A 26397-nucleotide genomic window follows, 5' to 3' on the forward strand; every position below is an offset into this window, starting at 1 on the left:
GTATGGTGGGTCTCAGGACGGGGTGTCTAACGCCTGGATCCCAGACAACAGCCACCATGTGCACGTGGTGAGCTGTCCCTGGGCCCGCCTTGGAGCTCTGGGGTTTTGGTTCTTTAAATCACTGCTTAGGTAGCTCCAGGTTGAACCTACTGTGCTTCTAGGACCTGAAACATTCATAAAGATTCCCAATGACAGTAACTCTTCCTCTCAAGAACTTGTAATCACTGAACAATACTGGCCACCAAATACCAGTCCATGCAAAAGCTATGGCTTGGGGCTTGTCCAGCAGAATCATATTCTGTTACATGACATGATGATGGATCAGGAGAAGGGTCACATTAAGCAGGCCTTTACATTAACTAGTGCTCAAGAACCATATCCGGGGGTAAATTCTGTGAGGGATGTGTGGGCCACATCCTGTGGAAATTCTAGCCCCACTGGTTATCTCAAGAGTTGGGGTGGTGATGGACTAAGCTAGGTGTGACCAAGGAGCCTGCCATCAATTATAGGTAAAGGAACCCCCAACCAACATTCTGGACTGGTCAGGGCAGCAGCACCAAAATGTGCATCCTGAATAGGGTGTGGGGTGGGCCAGGCTGCAATGTTCACCAGTTTTTATACAAGGCCAAATGGAAGGCCAGACTTTGCCGGAACCTGGCCTAAACCCAATGGCATGTATGAGAACTGGGTCTGGGAGTGGATTAAGTGGAGAAACTTGGGACACTCCCCTTGGCGAGTCATAGTTCCCACTGGTGAACATGTGGTCCAGACCTGGGGGTTGGACAAGCTGGCCAAAGTAGCTCCAACAGCTGGCAAATGTGTCAATTGGTAATGGAACAGGGTGGGCCGGGCAGGACTGAGCAAACCTTAGCCAACCTGCAAAACTAGAGACCAGGAGGGAGCACAGGTCATGCCGAGCTAGGCTCTTGCACTTACTGGTCTGCGTGAGCCAGGAATGTTAAGCCACAGTGTCTAAGGCAGAGGCTGGGACAGGTGAGGGGCTGTGCCAAGCTGAGTCAGAGCAACCACTGGCATACACATGATCTATGGCTGGGAACAGGCCCAGTTGGGGAACTAAGGGGACAACCCTAGCTGGGTGGAGGTTACCACCAAGGGGCATGTGGGCTGGAATGGGGGCTGCGTTCTGATCGGGAAACGGTTGTAGTCTGTCTTGGCACAAGTGTGGACTGGGAAAGCATACACCGAGCTGGGCCAGACTGCAACACCTTCTGGTGTTCTGGAGGACCAGGGTAGATGTGGGATGGACTAGGCAAGGTCTCAACCCCTACTGAGCCATGTGCAAACCATATGTGGGTATGGATGAGCTGTGGCTGGGCTGAAACATCCAACAGCAAGGACCAATTTGGGTTGAAGGCCAGTCAGGAAAAAGCCACTGTTCCTGCTAGGACAGGAGCTGAACTGAGTAGGGCTGGCTCATGGACCCACTGGTATGCGCAAAACCTGGCATTGGGAGAGGTTCTGATGGAGGAGCCTGGGCAACTCCTCTGGCAGACACAGACCCTGCAGGTAAGCACAAGAGGCATGAAAGGAAACAGCCCAGAACAGACCATGGAAAGTATTACACTGGTATACATTTGTCAGGGGTTAGGGGAAGACCAGGCTGAATCTGCCCATGTCATCCACTGGCCAATCCGAGCACCAGAACAGTGTGGGTCGAGCCAGGTTCGGGCGCAACAAAGACTAGTGCACATTATGGAATGCCAAGGTGAGGCTGCCTGTACTGGATGTGACCGCAGCACCCAACCAGCACACGTGAGATCAAGGCAGGCAGGGCGCAGAGCTGGCAAGGGAATAAGGGGTGGTTCCCTTCCTGAATAGCTACTCCCGATGGAGAGTGTGGGCTGGGATGGAGGCAGACCAGACTAAGCAGCACTACAACACCTGTGTGCTTCATGTGGACTAGATTAGGGAAAAGCCAGGCTGGGCTGATTATTGCTACTGGTGCAAACAAAATTAGAGTGGGTGAGGGTTGTTTGGGCTTAGCCACAGCATCAGCTGGCAGAAGCTGACACTGGGGGCTAGTTCTGTCAAGCCAAACCACAGAACTATCTGGAGAGTGCATAATCTGGGAGTGGGAGAGACCTGGGAGGGAAATAGTGGGCTCATCCCTCTTGGGTTACCACTTCCACGGGAAGGCACGAAAACCACGCCAGGGGCTGGGGTGGAATGGGTTGTGGGTTAGACTGGACTAGTCTGCCACACATACTGGCAAACCAGAGAAGGGGGCAGGCCTGGTGGGGGTTAGTGTGGGTTGCTCCAACCAGGCTGCAGCTCCCACCTGTTTATGTGATGGCTGAGTATGTGCTGGGCAAAACCAGGCTGGACTGCAACACCCATTGGTTCCAGTGGAAGACGGGAGTGAAAACAGAACCCAGCAATTGCAACCACCACCTGATCAGGACTACAGACAGTGCCGGGCCCTGTACTTGATAGCACATACAAAAATCTGGTTTGAGAATACCTCAGACAAAGTTTCTTTGGAGATCTCCCCAATCAAAATGCCAGACTCAGAACCCTAACCAATAAAAGAGAGAAGACAAAACAAGTCAACCAACCAACTCAGCTATATGTTGGCATTGAAATACAAGGCAAATGGAAACTCTATGATGGACTATGTCAATCAGTGGATACTTCAAAGACCTCATAGTGCTTGGAGTGGCAAGATTGGCAGTGATTCACAATTGTTGAAATATCAAAACCGCTTGAGCATGAACCTCAGAGCATACCTGACATCCGGGACCTGGAGAGGGTGGGAAATTGGATGGGCCTTCTCCCTTAATACCCCCCTTTAAACATGAAGGAAACAATTTGGAAAAAATAATCTTATTACCCATTTTCCTATAGCCCTTGAACCTTTTTACCCCGATTAACTATGCGAAGATTGTTTGTCAAAATCTAAAAAAAAAAAAAAAAAAAAGAAAGAAAAGAAAAGAAAACAACAGTCAATAAAAAAAAAGAAAAAGAAACGAAAGCAGTACATATCAAGGTTGGGGTGCTTGTAGCAACCATTCAAGGTCTGACACTGCCTCTGAAGCTGGACGATGGGATGTGACTCATGTTAACCATCCTTAGACCAGAGCATTTCAGAATGGAAAACTTTTTCTAAGGTTAATACATACCAAACATATAAAAAACATTTTATAACTGATTTGATATTAGATATAAATAAAATTTTATCACTATATCTTAAAATGTTTGTATTTGAAAAAGATTCTTTATGGGTGGACATGTTACACAGCAGGTAAAGCACCTGCATCCCACATTGGTGTAGCTGCTCTGATTCCCAGCTCTGTATTCCAGCTTGTTGCTCTCCAGCAGCGACACTAAAATGATGAGGAACTCTCTCAAGGGTCTGGAAAAACAGGAACCGCAACCAGAACACACAACGGATGAACACATGGAGGAACAAATGAACCAGCGAATGAAAGCCCAACGAAAAAAGGTATTTATTGCCAAAAGCGGGCTGCTTATATACAGTTCTCCACCAATCACTTCGCCCCGTGGGTCCACTGGGCGCTACCTGATAGGCCGGTAGCAATGACATAATCACAGTGAGGGCATCGGCCTATCCCCATGACTTCCTGTTTCCCTACTGGCAGGACCAACCCTGCCTCCTGGCCCTTAGCAAGCTGCCATCTTGCGACCACCTATCATATACATGGGATCGGCTGCTCCTCACACCAGCTACTTGCTAATACAGAACCCTGGAGGGAGCAATGGCAGAAAAAGATATTATATGACAACACAAAGGAAAATCAACTAGTTATAGCCATTCAAATAGCGGAAAAAAAATATAACTTTGACAGAAAAACTATTAAAAGACAAAGAATGGCATTGCATAAGGGTTAACAGACTTATACAACAACACCAGGGCACCCAGCTATGTGAAACAATTAACGGATATAAAGGAAGACACAGACTCCAACACAATAATAATGGAGGACTCCTTCCCTTCCATCAACCATGAAGAAACTCAATGAGGAACAATAGAGATAATACATATTATGGTCCAAAAGGACCTAACTGTCATGACATACAAAACTTAAATAGAGCAACAACTAAGGTGGAGACTGAATCAGTTATAAAGACCTACCAAGAAAGGAAAGCCCAGGACTTGATGGCTTCTGCTGAATTCTACAAACCTTTCAAGAAGTAATTCCAGTTCTCAAACTTATCAAAACAATAGAAAGGGAGGGAGTCTTCCCAAACTTCTATGATTTCAGCAATACCTTAAGCCCAAAAGCAGAAAAAGAGAACTATAGACCAATATCCCCGATGAACACAGATGCAAAAATTCTCAACACAATACCAAGTAATAGTCCAACACACCATCAGGAAGATCATTCCCCTGGATCAGGGATTTATCCACGGTACACAATGATGGTTCCATATATGCAAATGAACAAATGTGATACATTGCATCAACAAGCTGAAGATTAAAACCATATAATTATCTCCACAGATACTGAGGAATCATTTAATAAAAGACAACATCTTTTCAAGATAAAAAAAACCCCTTAAGTAAATTGGGTATAGATGGAACCCAAGGCAATTTATGAAAAACCCATAGACAGCAAAATATTGAACTAGGAAAAGCTGGAGGCATTTTCACTAAGATCCTAAATAGACAATGATGCCCAACCTGCAACATTCTTCTCAGATTTAGAAAAAATGATGTTGAAATTCATACGTAAGCACAAGAGACTTTGAAAAACTAAAACCATGCTTAACCACAAAAAACCAAGTTGCAGGCATCACAATACCAGATCTTTCAACATACTTATAGGGAAGCTGTAATCAAAATAGCCTGGTACAGTCACAAAAACAGACTTAAAGATTAATGGAATAGTACAGAATTCTAAGACATGAATCCGCACATCTACAGCTAACTGATTTTTGACAGGTGAACTGAAATGAAGCCAGGAAGGACAGTCTCTTCCACAAATGATGCAGGGAAAACTCCTGCCTTACACCTTACACAAAAACAAATTCTAAATGGATCAAGCATCTAGACCTGTGACCTTAATCCACCAAATTACTAGAGGAGACTATTGAGAGACTGTTTAAAACATATATGTAGACGAAGACTTTTTGGAAAAGACCCTAGAAGCACAGGCAATTCAAACAAAAAAACAGACAAATGGGATTTCATCAAGCTAAGCAGCTTCTGCACTGCAAAGGAAATTGTCAACAGAGTGAAGAGGCAGCCAACAGAATGGGAAAAAATATTCACAAACTTCATAACTGATAGAGGATTAATATCCAGAATCTATAAACAGCTCAAGAAATTCAACAGCAAAACAGTAAATAATTCATTAAGACATGGGCAAAAGACATAAACACACATTTTTCAAAAGATGAAATTCAAATGGCCAACATACGTAAAATTTCTGATTTTCTAGTCATCAGGCAGATGTAAAAAGAAGCCAAATATGAATTTCACTTCACCCCAGTTAGAACGGCTATGATACAGAAATTGGAAAACAATAAATGCTGCGGAGGCTGTGTGCAAAAGGTACCCGAATCCACTGCTGGAGGAATATAAACCACTGCAATCACCATGGAAGACAGTATGGAGAGTTCTCATGTATTTGAAAATATATCTACCATATGACCAAGCCATCCTACTCCTGGCAATATACTCAAACCGAAAGAAATCAGTATATAAGAGAATCACCTGTACTCCCACATTTATAGCCGCTCAACTCACAACAGCCAAGATATGGAATCAATTCAAATGCCCTTCAGCTGATGACTGGATAGAAGAAATGCGGTATATACACACTATGGAACACTAAAGAATGAAATCTTGTATTTTATAACAAATGAAAGCAACTGGAGACCATTATGCTTCATGAAACAAGCCAATTCCAAATGAAAAATATCTTTTGTGTCCCTCTTATCTGTGATATCTATTACACAGAGTACAAACAATGTAATCTGGGCCTAGTATGATGGCTCAGTCGTTAAATCCTTGCCTTGCATGTGCTGTGGTCCCATATAGGCACTGGTTCATATCCCAGCTTTCCATCCAGTTCCCTGCTTGGGGAATGGGAAAGCAGTTGAGGTGGTCCAAATCTTTTGAACCTTTCTGGGATCTGTCTCTCCTCTCTGTAAATCTGACTTTCCAATAAAAATAAATAAATCTTAAAAAAAAAAAAAGGAATTTGTATGAGTGTGACTGACATTCTGGGATTTGATTATTGCTTACAGCCTTTGTCCATTATCCTGAGGAATAGAGGGTTTTTGTTTATTTTCATATTTGCTATGTGTTGATGATATCTTTACCTAATGGAGGACTAAACATGCAATTGCACAGTGAAATGAAAATATGCCATTGTGAAAATTAAGAAGACAAAGAAAGGATGAGGGTGGTTAGGTGGGAAGTACCACTATTTTCCTATAGAAAAAATATTTTTCTGTACTGTGAAGCTTGGTCACTTTATATAAATTTGTTTCTATAGTTTGAAATATATTTATCTTGAAAACAAAAACATTAAATACTATGACTTCTGGGTTAAAAAAGCTTTACTTATGTTTATATAGCAAAGACTGCATATTATCTGTTTTACACACATATATATACTTCAGCAAAGTCTGCCTACAAGTGTTACTGTTGGCCCCACTATGAAGGTTGAGGACCAACAGGAGGAGACAATCTATAGACATGTATTGGTGCTTGCTACACACCAGAAATTATACTAGATGCTAGAGATTCATCAGGGAATAAAAATGATCAAAAATTCATTCCCTTGTGAAACTCACATTCGTGTGCTTATGCAGAGGCAATTAAGTAATACAAACTAGCAATTTTCAACTAAATAGTAAATTAGAAAACACTAATTTCCAAGGAGAAGAGTAAAATCAGAAATATGGGGAATGTGGGAGAGGAATTTGTAACTTCAAATATAATAGTTAGGAATGCCTGTGCTGAGAAGTTGACTACTTAGGGTAAGACTTACTGGAGGTGCTGGAGCAATTCATCTGTGTTTCTTAAGGAGGACTGTATATGTGTAAAATCTCTAAGTCAGACAAATGGAAGGCTTAATGTCAAGAGTAAGAGGGTCAGTGTAGTTCCAGTGGCCTGAGGTAGTGAAACACTGTGAAAATTGACAGGCCAGGCAAGTTGGTGCAGGAGTGGGAGGGAGGGTGGTAGCTTATAGTCATTGATGCTTACGATAAGTGACATGAGAAGTGATATCTTGTGGCAGCTGACAAGATTTTGGGTGTAAAGAAGTTCAAGGTACTCTGAAGCCAGGTTATTGGAGGTATTACTTCCATGTTAATGAAGTCAGTAAGAATGAGGAGAACTGGAAGCTGACAGTGAAACATCTTTGAGCGGTGAAAATGAATAATCTGCAAGTCAACAGGTAACCGTAAGAAGCAAAAGGAATAGGTGTTTTCACAACACGGTGTATAACAGAGTGGAGGGAGGAAGGTCAGGAAGCTGCATGAAGAGAAATCGACACCTTTTCCAGGCCTGACGGAACAACGCTGAGCCAGGTTGTTGGAGAAGCAGCAGAGGAGAGTTAAACACAAACCGCAGCTCTAACTTCCTGGCAGGCAACATGTGAGACATCACAGGTGGGCAAGGGTAGGGTGGTAGATTCTCACCAAGACTCAAAGATTCAAGAACATTTCTGCAAGGAAGTAATACTTCTATTAAGGTGTAAAGAAGAGCAGGAAATAACTTGGTGAATCGGGACTGGAAACATCTACAGGTATGATGGGTAAGACGTAGGATTTAAGGATGCAAAATGCCACAAGGCTATACAGTGACAGTGAGGGTGAGTCTGGGAGAAAATAATCCTAAAGCAGATGAGTCAGACCAGCTCTCCTAACAGCCCGACACCAGAAACATGGGGAAAAAGGAATCCGTTTAATTGTTAAAGTATATACTTGTAAAGAACTGATAAATAAGAGTAGGAAAAAAACCAACAAAAACGATGTGATATATATTAAGATGAGAAAAAACAGGATTTTTTTGGTTAGGAAGCCTCATTAATAAGTTATAAGTTATAATTTTAATGTCCTAATTACTGCTATTTTGAAAAGGGTGCAGAACTCATTTTGTGGCTTCACAGGAATATTGGTTTTATTGGACCAAAACATGACTTTGACACAGCTGCAGAAATGAAGAGGGGCGTGCCAAGGCTGCGGCATTCTCAGGGCAACTGCCCTGTGTCTCAACATTGCTCTACACAGACTCAGGAATATGATCCACACCAGCCACATCTAGGGGACTGGCAGAAAGCAAAATCCATTGTGACTACTGGTAATGAGGAGACTTATTTCACCCTCTGCACAGAGTATTTTCTGATGATAGCAATGGAAAAAGGAATTTACAACATAGAAGCTGCACAGCATCAACAGTTTCTAGCACTGCTAGTCCATTTATCCCTTCAGGAGTATTCAATCCTCCTGCAGAAACTTCTGCATTCTTGATGGCAGGAAGTATACCTTGCCTTTGCATACTTGCTGTGTATTCAGAATATATTCTGAACTCAATAAATTTTTTGATTGAACCAGGGACCAGCTATGCTCTGGACCTAGGGACAGCCATATTAGTGTCTTATTTGATGATATGTGCATCATCAATGTCTGCTTCTGGACTATAAATATTTGCTTTTTTTGTGCAAATATATTTCTTATTGGTATACTCTCAAAAAGTCTCAATACAGTTACTCAGTTCCTATGCAAGTGTTTCTGCTCTAGGAATTCTTCTTTCCCTCCAGGGCCAGTCTGCAGATTTCTGCTCTAACTCTAGAAAGAGTACTGTATGCTTTTTTAAAAAAAATTATTCCAATATTATTTCATCCTAAAATAGCCTTTTTAAGAAATAATAGGGAATTGTTAAATATGTAAATATGTCTTAACAGTAGGATGCAATTCTGCCATTGACCAAACCTACAACGTTAAAGATACACTTAAATAGCAGAATGATGGACAATGTGACTGTTTATGATGGACTATATTACTGCAATAATATGGAAAAAACCAGTGAGGGGAGAGAGCACGGGAAGGAGAAACCCCAGAGTCTATGGAACTGCACTGTAAAATAATAATAATAATAATAATAATAATAATAATAAAAAAAAATATAGTACAAAAAAAGAAACAACAGTGAAAAAACTCCAGAGTACATATACATGTTCCCACTATTGCATGCTTTGGGGATTTATAACACACACTGAGATGTTTAGGAAGACATTTCCTTCATGTACACTGTAAGAACAGAGACGTGACTGTCCAAGCTACCCAACACTTGTTTCTCAAACACATTTACTTACTAGATAACAGTAAATAGTATTATGTAATAATAACAAACACACATCAGGCTCCAGCAAAAGAGAAACCCTCACATAGCTCCCACGCTCAGTTAGAGTAACAGATAGGTTATAACCAGCAACTCAATGAGAAACGCCATTAGGGTGTCTCAACATCAAAACAAAAGAGAAAACAGTTGTTTTGACAAGGGAGCTAGAGGAATCAGTGCAAGACTGTAAAAAAGTGATATCCGGTTTTACTGGACAGCGGGAATTGGCAAGGGTGTGTGAGCTTGGGTATAGAGACTTGGGAGCCATCAGCGTAGCCAGGAGGTAAGGAGTAACTGTGGGTGGCTGCTGCATGGGGTAGAAGGGGGGATTCCCGTTAGATCATGTGGCCCCTTAACCATTACACCCAGCAATTCTGACTCAGTTTTATGAGACAAAAACATAGAGTAAAGAAATATTTCCGCTAGGAAAGAGATACAGAAATCCCATCAGTTTATAATACCATGCTTAACACTGATCCACAAATAATGCTAACATGTTCCTAAATACAGGTAGAAGTACTGTGGGTTCTTTACAGATATGGCAGTATTAAGTACATATGGCAAGTCATATGTATACTTACTATATTATATATAGTGTATAGTAAGTCTAGGAAATCATTCAAGAAAGTAATTTTGCATTTGTAAATATGAGAATGGGAGTGATTCTTGAAAAGACACAAACATGTGAGAGAGGTTCAATAATGAGTTATCATTAAATCAGTAAATTCTGTTTTCACTATGATCACTAATTGTCATACTAAAATATCTAGAGTTACTTGAATCTTTCCAATATGGAGTGGGCACTGTGCCTACCTGGACTGCCTGGTTCAACCTGAGCTGCTATGCCTCAGAACCAGCTTTCCGCTAATGCACTTGGCATGGCAGCAGACATGGCCCAAGCACTGGAGTTCTTGCCTCCCACAGAGGGAGACAGGTTTGGAGCGCCTGGCTCACGGCCTTGACCTGGACTACCCGCAGCCACTGTGGGCATCTAGAGAGTAAGTCAGAAGGCGGAAGATCTTCAGCTCTTTCTTGGCCTTGCCCTGTGTCACTTTCCCTTTCAATAAATAAGTATATCAGTCCTAATAAGGCAAATATCTTTCAAGTGATACCATTAATATAATGCCAGAATACTTTGTAAAAACCACCCCAAATCTATTATTAAACACAGAATATAAACATACTTGAATTACTGAGTAAATATAAACTATCCCAATGTAAAATAACTATATAATAAAACAGTAGGTTCTTAAATAAGTATAAAGTGAAATAACAAGAAAATCAATTTAAACTTCAAAAAATCTAGTCAGTGTTACTCTCTTTTATAGTTTAGTGCAAGTAACAAAATTCAGAATTATAAATCTTGACTGACCCCTTGTGGTCAAACAGTTTGAAGTGAAAAATGAACAATATTTACCACCAGCGTCACAATCATCTTCACTTAACCACCAAGGCACTGTATCTTTCTTCATTTCCTTCTTAGGTTGTCTGGGTGTTTTGTCTGAATTTTCAAAAGAATCATCTGAGAGCTAAATCAGAGATAAATTATTGTGTGTTAGAATGCATGATAAATTTGACAGTCCCAGATACATCACAAAAAACATTCTACTGGTCCTTGTACAATTCAGCTATTATTCAGACAATCTTTTCAACAATGTTGAGGTTCCTATCCTTACACACAAGTGGCCAAATCAACCTAAAAATTAAGCAAAAATCCCAACACTGACTTTCATATCCAGAATTAACGACTTAACCAGTAGAGAACAAAGAAATAAAGAAATATCGATCATGAAACTTGATTAGAAAAAGGAAAACAGCTTTAAATTATCCTGGAAAACTTTGCTGATGAGGAAAGCTCAAAGAAGTTAAGCAACTTGCCCAAATTACAAGTGTTAGTTAAAGTTGCACATCAGAATTAAAATCAGATTACACTTTAAACTGGCAAGACAACAACAGCAACAACATACACATATTTCTACCTCCCAAACAGAAAAACTCTACCTCAATAACTTTTAAGAGTATCAGTTTTAAAAAATGCAAAAAGCATTCATGTCTTTACTACCAACCAGGTAAAAAGGGGGGAGAGGGAAGGGAAGGAAACAATATTCTTATCTGATTTCCTGAAATAAACTACTTGCATCACTTATTCTCTAAACTTCACTACATCTTGAAATAGTCCAGTTCTCTCTCCCCCACATTTTTTTTGAGATTGGCTAATGGCACCACCTGTATAGGACCGCGGAACCTACAGCGCTGTGGCAAAGCTCAGGAAGAGCAATGAGGAATGCCTAACGCAGGTGGGCACGGCAAGCATTCTCACTCCATTGCTCTCCAGATCACTGTCATCAAAAACAAACAAGAAAGGCGATCCTCAGAAACAGCATGTTGGCAAGGATATGAAAATTGGCACCCTAATAAAGTAAGACTGCTGGTGGGAATAGAAAATAATGACCACTCTAGAAAATTGTCTGGCAATTAAACAGAGTAAAAGGCTAAACAGAGTTATATAAAACCCAACAATTTTGGTTCTAGGTAATAAACACAAGAGAACCAAAGCATACAGCCACAAGCGAGCTGTTGCGTGACTGTTTACACAGCATGATCTGTAACTGCCAGGAAGTAGAAAGAATTCAAATATCCACCAACTGATATGTGAGCAAACAGAATGTATTTTAACAATACACTGGAATGTTATTCAACTATGCCAAGAAATTACACATGCTGCAATCTGGATGAACCACAACACTAAAAGAAGTTACACCCAAAGATCACGTGTGTGACTGCATTCCTATGAACTGCCCCTACTAGGTCAATCTTCAGGACAGAAAGGGGTTCAGCGGTTGCCTAAGACTCTGGAAGGGGTCACGACAGCACAGGCGGTGACCGGTGACTCTCCAGAGCTTCTCTTCAGGGTGACGAGAACACTGCAAGCACTGCTGATGACTGCGTAACATCTCTGATGTGTACACTTTAAGTGGGAAAATCATACAGTATGCAAGTTACATCCTAATAAAACTGTGTAAGAAGAAAATGGTCACACCACATGCCCCAAAACAAAGATGTAAGCTATATCTTTTACCAAGTGAAGTAATAAGTTAGCAAAATGACCTAAGATGTCAGCATGACTTAATACTGGGTGACACTGTTGAGAATGAAACAATGTCTAAAATATCTCACATGAGGTAAGAGCTTTTACAAGTAAAGACAGACTTAGGAGGCAGACAGATGGGAAGAGCAGTTTGGGAATAAGGGTAAGAGAGTTGGAAATTGTGTGTATTAGAGAGGTGGTAAATGAAAGATGGATGGAAGAACATTTTCAAAGGCCTGCACTTCTATTTACCTTTTAGTGCATCCACAATTAAATTTTAAAAATAAATGTCTCAAACTGGAACTGAGATTCATTTCAAGAGCCTACTACATCCGGCAACTGTTAAGTGTTTTTATAAATCCATAAACCCTACAAAGTACACACCATTTTTTCTAACAGACAATGGAACTGAGCATGTTTTACCATTCCAAATATCCCTTTGTAACAAAGAAAGTTGGCACAGGTTAAAACACACCTCCCCAAAAAACTTTATAAAGTCCCTCAATTTATGTATAGAATGTGTTGCAGCCCTTCAACCCCTTCATTTAGCAAATACTCAGTAAGCATTGATTAGGTAAAGACAGCCATCATGTCACAGGCTATGAATTCTTACATGGAAAGCAGTAGAGCCACGCCAGAAAAACAACAAACGGGGCTAAGTGTTACACAAAGGACTAAGCACGGTATACTTTGAAGTGGAAAAACCCTGCAGTAGTGATACGTACTGTGAGACCCTCACAGGGCAGCTGAAGCCTAAGGCAACAGCCTTGTAGGCAGCGAGCATAGCTACATCAGAGCCTCTAGGAGGAAAATGAACTTGACACATCTGGAAGAGGAAAGAGGCCACGGTAGGACAAGCAAAACTGATGACAGGGAAGACTGATGAATAGTGCAGCAGATGTGGGATATCAAGAACGCAATAAATGACAGGGAGTCTGGATTTTATTCGACGTGATGGGAGAACAAGCTGCAGAGGGGCAGTGTCATTTACGTAACTGTGCCAGCTGCAGTGGGGCAAGCAATTCTGAGAATTTCTCAGGTGAGATCCACCACGTTGCTGAGCGACCAGGTTGCAGGGCGAAAGGGGCCAGCTAAACCGTAACAGGTGCATTGGGGGGGTGGAGCTGACAGAGATTGTTGACTAACTGATTGCACCTTGGAGATGAAATGATGGATAAATTTGATGAGACAAACATTTTAAAAACACAAACTTACCTCTTTCATAAACTGTTCAAACTCTTCATCCAGTTCTTTGGAACAGTGAGCCATAATGGACAATTTTCACTTTGCCATGTAAGCATTCTCGATATTTACAACACTGGAAACGCTAAAGAGTAAGACAAAAATATTTTGAGGGAACTAATGACTACACAAACAAGACTTCAGGCATTTATCTCATGATTTAGTATATGCTCATAACGATCAATTAGTAAGTTAATAAAATATTCCTTACTCATTAAGCAAACTGTGAAAGCTGCTGATACTGTTTTGTACTTAAGAGCAAACATTTTCACCTGTGAATGCCAAAAGCAAAAGGACGGGCCCTCCACTACTTCCTACATTTGTGTGTGTGCTGCTTAGTATCTCAAAAATAAACTAGGTTTCCATGCAGAATCTTAAAAAACTATACATCAGGTCTTTTTTTTTTTTCCTTGCAAAGCGCAATTTGTGCTGCCTTATCATTCAGCTGATTATTTTATCACCGCCTACAGTATTCTTTCCAAATATGGGGACTGTTGCAGACAGAATTCATGAAAACGTCTCACAATACTTAACAAGAAGGCTAACGGGCAATGTTTCTTTAGGGAAGGGTAATAACAATTGACGCCCGGAACACCTGTCCTAGAATCCAGTGACTGGCAGACAAAGCACTCCCTTTGCCCCCTGAATGAACTCGACTTCAGAAGCACCCCGCTTTCTGGAGCTTAACTCCTTGAGGCTGCTCCAATCCAGCTTTCTCCGGCTGTGGTGGGCGCCGCAGACAACCGCGTCCCATCCTGAGCAGCACTTTGGGTCAGCTCGGGGTGAGCGCAGCAAGACAGGGACCCCGCGGCCGCTGGCGCCTCCGGGAAGCGCGGTCCCCGAGCTGGCGGGAAGACACGGGCGCGTGGGCCGAGGAGGGGACGAGGAGAGGACGAGGCCGGAGCCCGGGGGGCACGCGGAGCCGCGGGTGGGGAACAAGCGTGCAGGATCACCTACCTCAGCCACGACATTCCCGGCTTTCCTGGAAGAGCTGAGCCGGCCCTGCAGTTGCCCGGGTAACAGACCTCCGGGCCGGTGTCCGGCGTCACATGATCCGCGTTAGTCACGTGGCCCGCGGGCCCAGCGGGGCGCCCCTCAGGTTCTTAGGCCCCTGCAAGCGCGCGCTGGAACAGACTCGGTTCCTCAGGCTCCCCCGGACTGAGCAGCCTTCGCTGCTACGCCGGTTCTCCCTCCCTGGCTTTCTTGGCGTTCTTTGGAAAAATGGAAGACGGCGAATGGTTAACGGACAGCCCGGAGCCGGCAATAATGGGAAACTGTGCCGTGGCTTGCTGGGAAATGTAGTCTCTCTCGCTGGTCCGAGTAGTTCCGCCTTTCTCCTCTTAAAGCTTTCCCCTTTCCGTGTCCTTTGAACAGTTTTTCTTGCCTAGTTTTGTTGTTGTTTTTGAGATTTGTGTTTATTAGAAAGGTAGATCTACAGAGAGAAGGAGAGACACAGGGAAAGATCTTCCTGTCTGCTGGTTCACTCCCCACGTGTCCACAAGGACCGGAACTGAGCTGATCCGAAGCCAGGAGCCAGGAGCTTCTTCCCAGTCTTTCATACGGATGCAGGGTCCCAAGATTTTGATTCATCCTCTACTGCCTTCCCAGGCCGTAAGCCAGGAGCTGGATGAGAAGTGCAACAGCTGGGACAGGAACCGGCGTCCATATGAGATCCTAACGCTTATAAAGGGAGGATTAGCTAATTGTCCCATCGCGCCGGACCTTATATCTAAATTTTGAAGAAATGTAATTGATTGGATTTCATTGTCTTGCGAGGCCTCTGTCGGTGTAGTGGGAGAAACAAACGTGAAAGAACTGTTACTAAAGCAGAGACTTCGTGCTGCCACCTAGTGGACAGAAAGTGGAAAACACGAATAGTAAGGTGTCCTTTTAGCTCAGTGATTTGAAAAGATTTGTAATGGGGACTGGATTATTCCCCTGCTGAAAAAAATCTTATAGCTATTTCTCATTGTAATTAAGACGAAAATCCAAGGTCGTTTATGATGTGCTTGGCACTGAGCTCCACAACCTGACCTTATTCCTCTTTGCCAGCCCTTCCATGATTGCAGCTCAACTAGAGCTGTAAACTTTGGTGTTGTTAAAAGTATCTTTAGCGCTTTCGTGTAAATAGTGGAGGATGAGAATTACTGCTGTTTTGTCTTTACAGAATTTAGATTTGCAAGATTCGTTTGGATTGTGGGGTACTAAGTTTTGGATAATCAATTTAATTGTTACATCCCCCCCCCACACACATTTTTGCCATCAAAGGAATGGCGAATGTTTATTTAGAACTTGTTCTATTATTACGTTGTTGTATGATTTTTATAGCGCTATTTAATTTTTGTAACTACATTTTCAAGTACATAATATCCCTGTCTTAGAGAAATTGAAACAACATTGAAAGAGTAGCTTATGGTTAAAGCTGCCTTCTGGGAGAACTGACTGTTCACTTCTGAAACAGCCTCCTGCTACTGTGCCTAGGAGAACAGTAGAAGATGCTCCAAGTCCTTGAGACCCTGCCATCCACATGAGAGACCTGGAGGAGCTTCCAGGCTTTGGACTGTTCTTGGGGGCACAGATCAATGGATGGGAGGTATGTTCATTCTCTCTCTCTTTCTCCTACCTGCAAATGAATACATAAATCTTGAAAGGAAAAAGATTTAAAGTATACATTTCTGAAGTTAATAGAATTATGAATGGGAGGGATTCAAGATCTTCTCCATGTTGCACTGGCTGCATGACCCATAATTTTAAATATTGTAACATACTAATTTATTATAAAGATCTGTCCAGCTAGGACATCAGTGAAGTGACATTGTAAGATGACTACTTCAGTAACTGAGTCAATTAGCTCACTTCAGGTGGCACCCAGCTCTGGTACAGGTGGCCTGTGTGTTTCATGGATTGACATGAACCATGAGGTGTATATTGTATCTGCCAACTCCCCAGTGATGGTCTAGGGGACAAGAACTGTCTTTATTTAATTTTTTATCTTCACATCTTTTATTTATTATTATTATTAGCATATTATCATTTTAAGATACAGTTTCATATGCTTTGGGATTCCTCCTACCCCTTCCCCTGATCCTCCCAGCCCAACTGAGTTTTCCCATATCATTACAACAGCATAGTTGCTCATAGACAGCTGTGGGCAGGGAGAATGGCAGAGAATCCAGCATCCCATTGTCAAGACACATCCAAAAGTTTCTACTTAATTTTTAAACATTTACAAATACTGCTATTTACATGTTATATATCATTTATATCTATCTTTATTGCATTTTGTTGCAGCAAACACTGCTGCGTGTAATATCGGTCAACACTGACAACATAATTGCTGGCCAGCCTGCAGTGCTGGATGGATGTAAGCCTACGGCCTTGTGGGACTGAGTGAAGGTGGAGAAGTGAATCATCTCCAGCTACACGGCAGTTCCATTTAACGAACTCCTGCTTCATTTCCTCTTGTCCCAGATGAAGGAATTTTACTGTCACAGATTATGAGGAAGGCGTTGAAGGCATTGTGTTAATTCTGATCATAAGAAAAGTAAATTTAATGGATTACACAGCTCTGTAAACTTTGGTATTGTTTGTTTTTACCTTTTTACTCATATTCTGGCTGCTTTTTATTTTAATTAAGGTTTTTCTTAATTAATTAACATGTTCCCCTTATTTTATTTTTACTTTTATTGTACAATTCCACAGGCTCTGGGATTTTACCTTACTCCTCCCCATACTCCCACCCCCGTCTTATTTCCCCCATATTATTACAAAAGTATAGTACTTCATAGGCAGTCATAAGTCCATCATTCTGTTATTTAAGTGTGTCCTGACATTGTTGGTATGGACAATGGCAGACAGTCAAGCATGTTCAAAATTTTTGCTGCTATTACAATTTTCCCCAAGAAAAGAAGAAAATTATCCACTATAGGTCATTGAAAAGTTATTCGGTCATTTCTATAAGGAAACACAGGCAGATGCTATTTCCGTGGACTACGTAGAATTGCCCGTTTACAATTATACCATGAGGACATGGATGGAGGTTAGGGCTTAGAATTGTTTTTAAAGGAATTCTCCATTTCAGTAACTTACCAGTGAGGATAAGTGAATAATATGGCAATTTGACTATGCTTTTAAATAAGATAATTAGCAAACACAGTATTTTATACATATGTATATATCTTAAATATCAAGACACTGAAATGATAAAATATGCTTAATCAATTCAAAGAAAGACTATTGCTCTATAAAAGACCCTGTGAAAGGATTGAAAATAAAGACAATGAGAAAATATTTGTAGATATGTCAAATCTGAGAAATTATTGTTGTCTAGAATATGCAGCATTCAACACTCAGGAAGTATGAGCCGACATTAATCCCAGAGGATCTAAAAACCCACCAAGGTCTACGGCCATACCACCCTGAATGTGCCCTCGTCTAAAATCCCACCACGATCTCTGGTTAGGGCGCAGGACTGAGAGTTCTAGCCTGAGTATGTCACCCGTAGGCTACAATGGGTCTGTGGCCCACCCTTTAATTGCTACTATGATCTACAACTGAGTCACTTGAATATATTAAATTATTGTGTACTTAGGAACTGGAAAAATTCTCAGTTCCTGGATTTGTGGTGCCACTGTGGTTGGAAAACGTTAACTGGAGACTCCTGAAATATCTGACTCCTATTCAAGTGAATAAATTGAAAACAATACCGCCTCCTAGTGGAAATGGCAGAGGTTATCAATATGTAAAGACTTAGAAAGGGCAGCCAATCCCCACATATTCTTTTTTAATCCATTTGGCTCAAGCAAAAAAAAAAAAAAAGATGACATAAAGATGATATAGATGCCTAGGGACTACAATACACAAGGGACTCTGGTCAACAGCACTTGTATGCCACTACTTAACTGGGAATACGGTACTTTAAATCCTCTAAGAAAAGCATCAAGAACAGTCAGCATACAACCAGGTAGAACAACGGTTCCTGTTCAAGATTTCCTACTGCCTTGGGCTACCTTGACTCTCCTGTAGCATATCGTAATGATCGTAATGTGGTGCACAGGGACTTTGTTTGCTTGGCACTCTACAAATCAGCATTATGGTCTGCTATGCTGATGACATGCTGATTGCATTTGGTGACTAGGAATGGAAATTGTTTCAGCTGCCTTACTTTGTACAGGCACCCTAAGAAATTTTAGGGTGCTATTATATTAGTCAAGCTTTAGGTGATAGAAACATTGAACATGAAAAAAAGGTTATAGGTCAGAATTTACCGTCAAAAAGAAGGCACAGTTCTGGGGGTGTGGTCTTTAGATTTTAGAAGCAGCAAATATAGTACCTGGAAGTACAATACAATACCAACGCATTTATGGGACTTGAGTGTCACTGGAGCAATTTAAGGGCCTGCAGCAATTGTACTCAATTTGTTAGAAGCTTGGAATGTAGTACCCAGCAAGTCTGAAGGCAGTTAGAAATACATGTGGTGAATAAATGCTTTGGACAGGCACAAGACAGATCATTAAAATGTAAAGAAGTTAATGCTTCCTGTTATTGACACTATTTGCCAATTCAAAAAGTTTCTAGTGTGCTACTGTGTTCTGACACGGAATGAATATCTGGACACAAATTACTTGACATTAAATGACCAGGTGATCATGTGACTAGCTTTCCACACAACCTGACTCTTTATATTAATATCTTTTACTGACTTGCATGGGAAACCTTCTTCACACAACTCTTACAACCTGCTGACCTTGTTTACATATGCATTAGAATGATGTGTTGATGCCAGCCATAAATAAACGGTTGCAACTCTATTGTCAGTTTCTGAGGAATCTCTAATGGAATGTGTTCTAGAAAAATCCTCCCAGTGGAAAAAATTTTTAAATAGCTAAATCAATTACTTATTTGGAGAAACAAGTGGCTGAGTGCCTCCTTAGGTACTGTTTTTGTCCCTGAAACCCTAGAACCTACTAGAATAGAGGTCTTGCCTCCCTTATAGCATCCTTACCAGAGGATATGGTAAGAGTTCCACAGAAATGTACTACCATGTGGTCAGTTTGGGTTTTTTTTTTCCCCAGTGACTGGACTCTGCATAGACAAGGACAAATGATGTGATATGAGTAAGTTTGAAAAGTTAATCTAGAACCACTGTTATATAAAGGACATAGAGCCTTGATTGGTGCTTTGTCAAATGATAGTAATGAGTGGGCAATTAACTTCATCAGGCCAAGCAAAGCTAAGGAAAGAAGGTATGGTTCATTCCCCCGAAAAAGCAACCTTGGGTTAGCTAAGATGTTGGCCAAGTGGGGGAGAGATCTCGAGTGGGTATTAAGGGAAAGGTGATGGTGGTCTGTTAGTTCAGGGAGCAGCCGCAGCAGCCCTAGGTATAGTAAATGTGACACACTCTTGAAGATATTGTGACTGGTTTTCCTGTGAAGGCCATTCCATGACAAACCAGATTCATGACATATCCAAGTAGTGTGAATCTCACATGACTTCCAATTCTCTGGGCCCTACATCGTGCTGCAGTCACGGTTCAACAACCTGTTAGGAGATTTTTATTGGTGTGTCATGGTATAGCAGAAGCTTGACTCACCTGGAACTTTCCCAACAAGGAAGTGAGATTGCTCACTGAATTGTCACATATATGCAACGTGCAAGTTTTCTGCAGTAGTCAAAGTCTGAGGAGCTGCTGCCACTCACATTGGTGGGGTTTGATGGAAGCCCACTGAGAAACCACTTTCTCATTCCTAAAATACATTTCATGAAAACTTATCAGGAGATCTTTGACTCCAGCACAGGTTGACACAGCTGTGACTGTTTGATAATGAATTTTTTATTATTCACTTTTTCTTCTTTCCTGTTCTTATCCTGCCCGTTCATTATTCCTCCCCACTGAGATGATGTTTCCAGCTAAAGTACCTATGTGCAAGCCTTTTCAGGAAAAACTCAGCACTAGACAGTAATTTTGTCAAATAACTTGCAATAGCAAGCATCCAGATAATTCAGTATTATACAATTATGCTTTATAAACAAAGGCTTAAGGAAGTAGTGATTTGGAAAATGAAAAATAATTGAGTCAATGGCTCTGAACCTTACCCAATTTTCATTATGAGCTGGTAATGGGGTAAGCAGTGGATGGGTAAGCAGATATATCACTAACATTCACTCTCCCATGTAAAGGACAGGATTAACCAGAGTTGCTACTTCATTTGTATTCATTCATTGAAGCAGTAAGAACTTGCCAAATATTACTTCTATATGGTTAAATAACTAATGGCATTTATATTCTCCAGGTAAATAAAATATGAAAAGAAGGGACATGTTCAATAACAAGGAAAATGGAATTTGTGCCTTTTTTCTGTTGATATTCGTAATGTCAGTTTACACTTTCACCATCAGAGGTCATGAAAGCACAGTGCAGAGCAAAAAATCGGAGCTTTATCGACAAGAAGTGGGAAATTGGAGCTGCACATTCTTAGAAGGTTTCCAAAGAGAAAAATCTCAATCTACATTGTGTCATTTTTAAGTGAAAATAATTAAGAATGAAATTATTTGGTGGATTTGGGTTATTCTTTGACTTTGGTGATTTCAATTTTTTTAAAAGAATGAAATATAAAATGCAAAACATTGATTTCTACTTGTTGCAGAAACATGTTACACTCAATTTTATTTGGAGTTTTAGTCTATAGCAAAGAAAGGTATTTCACTTAACAAAAAGAATTGGAATAAATGAAATTAAAACTTGCGTGTTAGATAATATGCATATCTCTTAGCAAAATATGGCATAAATCAGAAAAATGTAAAATGTGTCTCATAAACTATATATCTGAGAATCTGATTATATAACATATATTAGTTGCCTTATTGATAAAATGACATATTTAAAATACTACTGACTATATACATTTTGGTAAAGTCCATATTACATTAAAACTTTTCTTGCTTTGGAATACATTTGATTTGAAATACAAAAAAACCCAGTAAATTAAAATAATTTGCATTTGGATTATAAAGCACAAATTAATCAGCTTTTGTTGCTTTTATTGCATAATAATATTAAATACCCTTTTAAAGCAGTAGTTTATATTTTCACATTCATGTTGTCTGCTATGTTCTCGAATATACTGTAAACATGAAATAAGTCAAATGCTGTGGATTCACTCATAGGAAGTAGCTACAATAGTCAAATTCAGAGGCAGCAAGTTAAAGGGTAGTGAGAGATTAGGGATAGGAGAGAACAGCGTTGTGGGGATTGGTACCTAATAAGTATAGAGTTTCAGTTTTATAAGTGAAAAGGGTTGTAGAGCTAGGTTGCACAGTAAGGCACATGTACTTAGGTTTTCCTAATTGTACATTTAAAATTGTGAGGAGGAAAACATTATGCTGTGTACATTTTATCACAAGTTTTAAAATGGGAGTTTAAAAATACCATGGCACGTGAATTGAAATTGAACAGCTAAAATCTTTTCTGTTGAAGTTGACTGGTGGCACCACTGGCAGCTCTGCTGTGCTGCTCTTCAGGACCTGAGTCTTGACACCTGGGCTCTGCCCCATCCAAGGAGCAAACACAGGCAAAAAGAACCCCTGAGGGCTAAGGTTGAGTTGAGAAAAACTATATTTGAGTTATGCAACAAAATTAAATTAAAATATAAGAGCACCCATTGCACGTTCTCTTTGCTTCAGTAGGGACAAAAGTAGTATTAACTAACTGGTATTAAATACGTTCCTAAAACTGACCAGTGACCAGTACCTTGTGCACAATAATGTTCAGCACTTTAGCTATAGTGTTATTCTTTGTGAAGCTCAACTGATGGTGCATGCAGTAAACCATGACTTGAAATCTATTGCTGTTATTACTATCCTTATTAAGTGTGCCATACTCCTAATATAGCATATACTCTTTTCATTGTCTTTTGCAGTCTAGGAAACATTACAAATGTCAAAAAGCCTTGAAACATAAATGACAACTTCATGACTCAGTAGGAGAATCTGCAGACTATTTAAACAACCATATTTCAGTCTTCACAAATGTCTATATAATTTCCCTTTCCCTCAGTGTTTTGTTTTGTCCTATTGCCTGAGTTTACTTCCTAATCTAGTGACTTTCTGGGGAAGGCTCCACACTGCTCCTCAGAGCAGACTCCTCCTGTCTGAAAGCTCACCTGACCTCATAGGGAGAGGGCTGCTGAGCAGGATTTTATTATGCTCTTGACAAGAAAAACTAACTATTCTAATATAATTCTTTGGCTATCGTCAACCTTTGTTGCTCACACTGGCTCAGAACAGAGGTGGCTTTTTAGAAAGTGTGGGAAATGGATATTATGACAAAAAAAAAAAAGCTAGGTGTGGATCTCAAAGCTTTTGCACCGAATTAAACTTATCTTTTAATTCTGCTTTCCATGAACTTTTAGGAGCAGTATCATTTTAACACGGAAATGTCATCTAGATACAAAAAGAAAGTCTACTACCTACATTTTTAGAATGTATTCTTTTGAGAAATATTTCACAAATTTTGCTTATTTTTAGCTATGTCATCAATTTTAATAGAAAAATAGAAATTAATATCTGATATGAAATAGGGCGAAGTGTTGATGCTTGCATGAAGTACTTTGAAGAACTGCTTTATCTGGAAAAGCCAAAGCACATGGGCATTTTCTAGTCACCATATAAATCTCATTGATGAAAAACCAGGTTTCTTTGAAAGTAAAAGAAAATACAAGAGGCTGTTTCTGTAATCCCACCAAACCTTTCACCAATGCTTCCAACAAGTTGCAAAATGAATTTCCCCCAACCCTTCCCGTGCTTGCCTTCTACAGGAGGTTTTAATGAGTAAGGTCCCGGTTCTAAAGATGAAAGCTAAAGGAAGCCGAATCCTGAGTACTCCACCACCTGCATTATTCCTCATCCGATGATCAGGAACACTGAGAGCAGCCTTCTGTGGCACCACTGCCTTATTAAGCAAGTTATTTAGCTTGGAGAGAACTGCAGAAAGTACAAAAGAACAGTTGAATTTATGTTTATTTTATGCAGTGAACTTCTTACACTTCAAGTTAGAAAAAACAGTTTTTCCTTGCTTTTGCTCTAGTAAAAAATGTTTTTTCTTTATTTTTAAAAGTTGTTTTCTAATTTATTTCAGTGCCTACTTTTTATACCTACCCACAAATGATCATAAAATATTCTGGATTAGGCTTTCTGTTAATAACTTTTGTATTACAGAGACGTTTCACATGAAGTTGATGGTTGTCAACACTATTGTTTTTATTACGCATTGGTGCTATTTCATTTTCTAATGGTTTAAGCTTTGCTTCCAAAAAAACATTTTTTCCATTTTTTATTAAAATCTTTACATAGTTAATTAGGGTAAAAAGGTTCAAGAGCTACAGGAAAATGGGTAAGACTATTATTTCCATATTGTTTCCTTCATATATCTGAGGTAAAGGGGGATTTTAAGGGAGAAGCCCCACCCAGTCTCCCTCCCACCCCAGGTCCCTGATGTGGGGCATGCTCCGAGGGTCTTGCTCAAGTGGTTTTGATAGTTCAACAGTTATGAATTGCTGCCAGTCTCACCACTCCAAGCACGATGAAGTCATTGAAGAATCCACTGATTGACACAGTCCATCAGAGTCTCCATTTGCCCAGTTTTCCACTGCCAACATATAGCTGAGGTAGTTGATTGACTTGTTCTGTCTTCTGTCTTTTCATGGTTAGGGATCTGAGTATGGCAGTTCGATTGGGGAGATCCCCAAAGAAACTTTGAGGTATTCCCAGACCAGATTCTTCTGTGTTCTAGCAAGCACAGGGTGCGGCACAGTCCATCGTCCCGATCAGCTGGTGATTGCAATTGCTGGGTTGGTTCTGTTTTCAGCCCTGTCTTCCACTAGAACCAATGGGTGTTTGCAGTCCTGCCTGGTTCTGCCAGCACACACTAGGCCCTCACATAAACCAGTGGGAGCTGCAGCCTGGTCGGAACGACCCACAATAACCCCAACCAGGCCCGCCCCCTTCTCTGGTTTGCCAGTATGTGTAGACTGTCCCACATCCCATTTGGCTCTCATACATGTCAATGGGTATTAAAGCCTAGTTCCATCTAACCAGTTCAACTATACAGCCTTCACGGATGTTGTTGGGTGTCTCTGTCTAGCTACCCCAGCCCCTGTCCTAGTTTTATGCCCTTCTGTGGGAGTGGTAACCCAAGAGGGAGGAGCCCACTATTTCCCTCCCAGGCCACTCCCGGATTATGCACTCTCCAGATAGTTCTGTGGTTTAGTCCCCAGTGCCAGCTTCTGCCAGCTGGTGCTGTGGCTAAGCCCAAACTACCCTCACCCACTCTAATTGTAGTTTGCACCAATAGGAACAATCAGCCCAGCCTGGCTTTTCCCTAATCTAGTCCACATGAGGCACACAGGTGTTGTAGTGCTGCTTAGTCTGGTCTGCCCCCAACCAGCCCACGCTCTCCAGTGGGAGTAGCTCTTCAGGAAGGGAACACCCCCATATTTGCCCTGCCACCTCTGCCCCCTCCCTTCCTGATTCTCACGTGTGCTGGTTGGGTGTTGCGGTCACATCCAGTACAGGTAACCTCGCCTTGGCATTCCTTATTGTGCACTGGTTTTGGTTGCAAACCAAACCTGGCTCGACCCACACTCCGTTCTGGTGCTCGGATTCGCCAATGGATGACGTGAACTGATTCAACCTGGTCTGCCCAGGACCCATGCCAAATGTATGCCAGTGGGACACTTTCCATGGCCTGTTCTGGGCTGTTTCCTTTCATGCCTCTTGTGCTTACCTGCAGGGTCTGTGTCCTGCCAGAGGAGCTGCCCAGGCTCCTCCATCAGAACCTCTCCCAATGCCAGGTTTTGCGCATACCAGGGGATCCATGAGCCAGCTCTACTCAGTTCACCTTCTGTCCTAGCAGGAACAGTGGCTTTTCCTGACTGGCCTTCAACCCAAATTGGTCCTTGCTGTTGGATGTTTCAGCCCAGCCACAGCTCATCCATACCCACATACAGCTCACACAAGGGTTGAGAGCTTGCCCTTCCGTCCCACATCTTCCCTGGTCCTCCAGAACACCAGAAGGTGTTGGAGTCTGGCCCGGCCTGGTGCGTCCAGTCCCAGTCCACACTTGTGCCAAGACAGACTACAACCATATCCTGATCAAAACGCAATTCCCATTCCAGCTCATGCGCCCCTTGGTGGGAACCTCCACCCAGCTAGGGTTGTCCCCTTAGTTCCCCAACTGGGCCTGTTCCCAGCCATAGATCATGTGCATGCCAGTGGTTGCTTTGACTCAGCTTGGCACAGCCCCTCACCTGTCCCAACCTCTGCCTTAGACACTGTGGCTTAGCATCCCTGAATCACAAAGACCAGTAGGTGTAAAAAACATTTGTTAATTTTATTTGAAAGGCAAAGTTATAGAAAGAGGGGGAGACAGAAAGAGATCAGTTTTCTATCAGCTGTTTCACTCCCTAAATGGTTGCAAGTTCCACATCTGGGCCAAATGAGTGGCAGGATCCCAAGCAATTGGGCCACCCTCGGCTGCCTTCCCAGGCAGGTTATTAGGAGGAAGCTATAGCAGAAGTGGAGCAGCTGGGACTTGGACCTTCATTCAAATGAGATGCTGGCATCTCAGGCAGTGCCACAATGCTGGATCCAGGTTAAATTTTAATTTAAAATATTTGTGAGTATTACCGTATCTTTCATGAGTAATGTCATATACACTGGCACGCCCCTGCCC

The 26397-nt window shown here is 41.4% G+C and overlaps 1 protein-coding gene across 1 annotated transcript in view; it reads right to left on the minus strand.

Moving 5' to 3' along the window:
• CEP162 (centrosomal protein 162) overlaps nt 1-13758 on the minus strand; it is a 67378-nt gene extending 53620 nt beyond the window's left edge. The window contains exons 1-2 of the mRNA XM_040983707.1: nt 13641-13758; nt 10755-10866 (exon numbers count right to left, since the gene is read on the minus strand). Coding sequence (XP_040839641.1) covers nt 10755-10866; nt 13641-13694 — 166 coding nt within the window. The 5' untranslated portion in view covers nt 13695-13758. The remainder of the gene's footprint in view (nt 1-10754; nt 10867-13640) is intronic.
• Between the last annotated feature and the right edge of the window lie 12639 nt (nt 13759-26397).

The sequence above is a fragment of the Ochotona curzoniae genome, unplaced genomic scaffold (assembly GCF_017591425.1).
Source record: "Ochotona curzoniae isolate NIBS_2020 unplaced genomic scaffold, NIBS_Ocur_1.0 contig_3819, whole genome shotgun sequence".
Lineage (NCBI taxonomy): Eukaryota > Metazoa > Chordata > Mammalia > Lagomorpha > Ochotonidae > Ochotona > Ochotona curzoniae.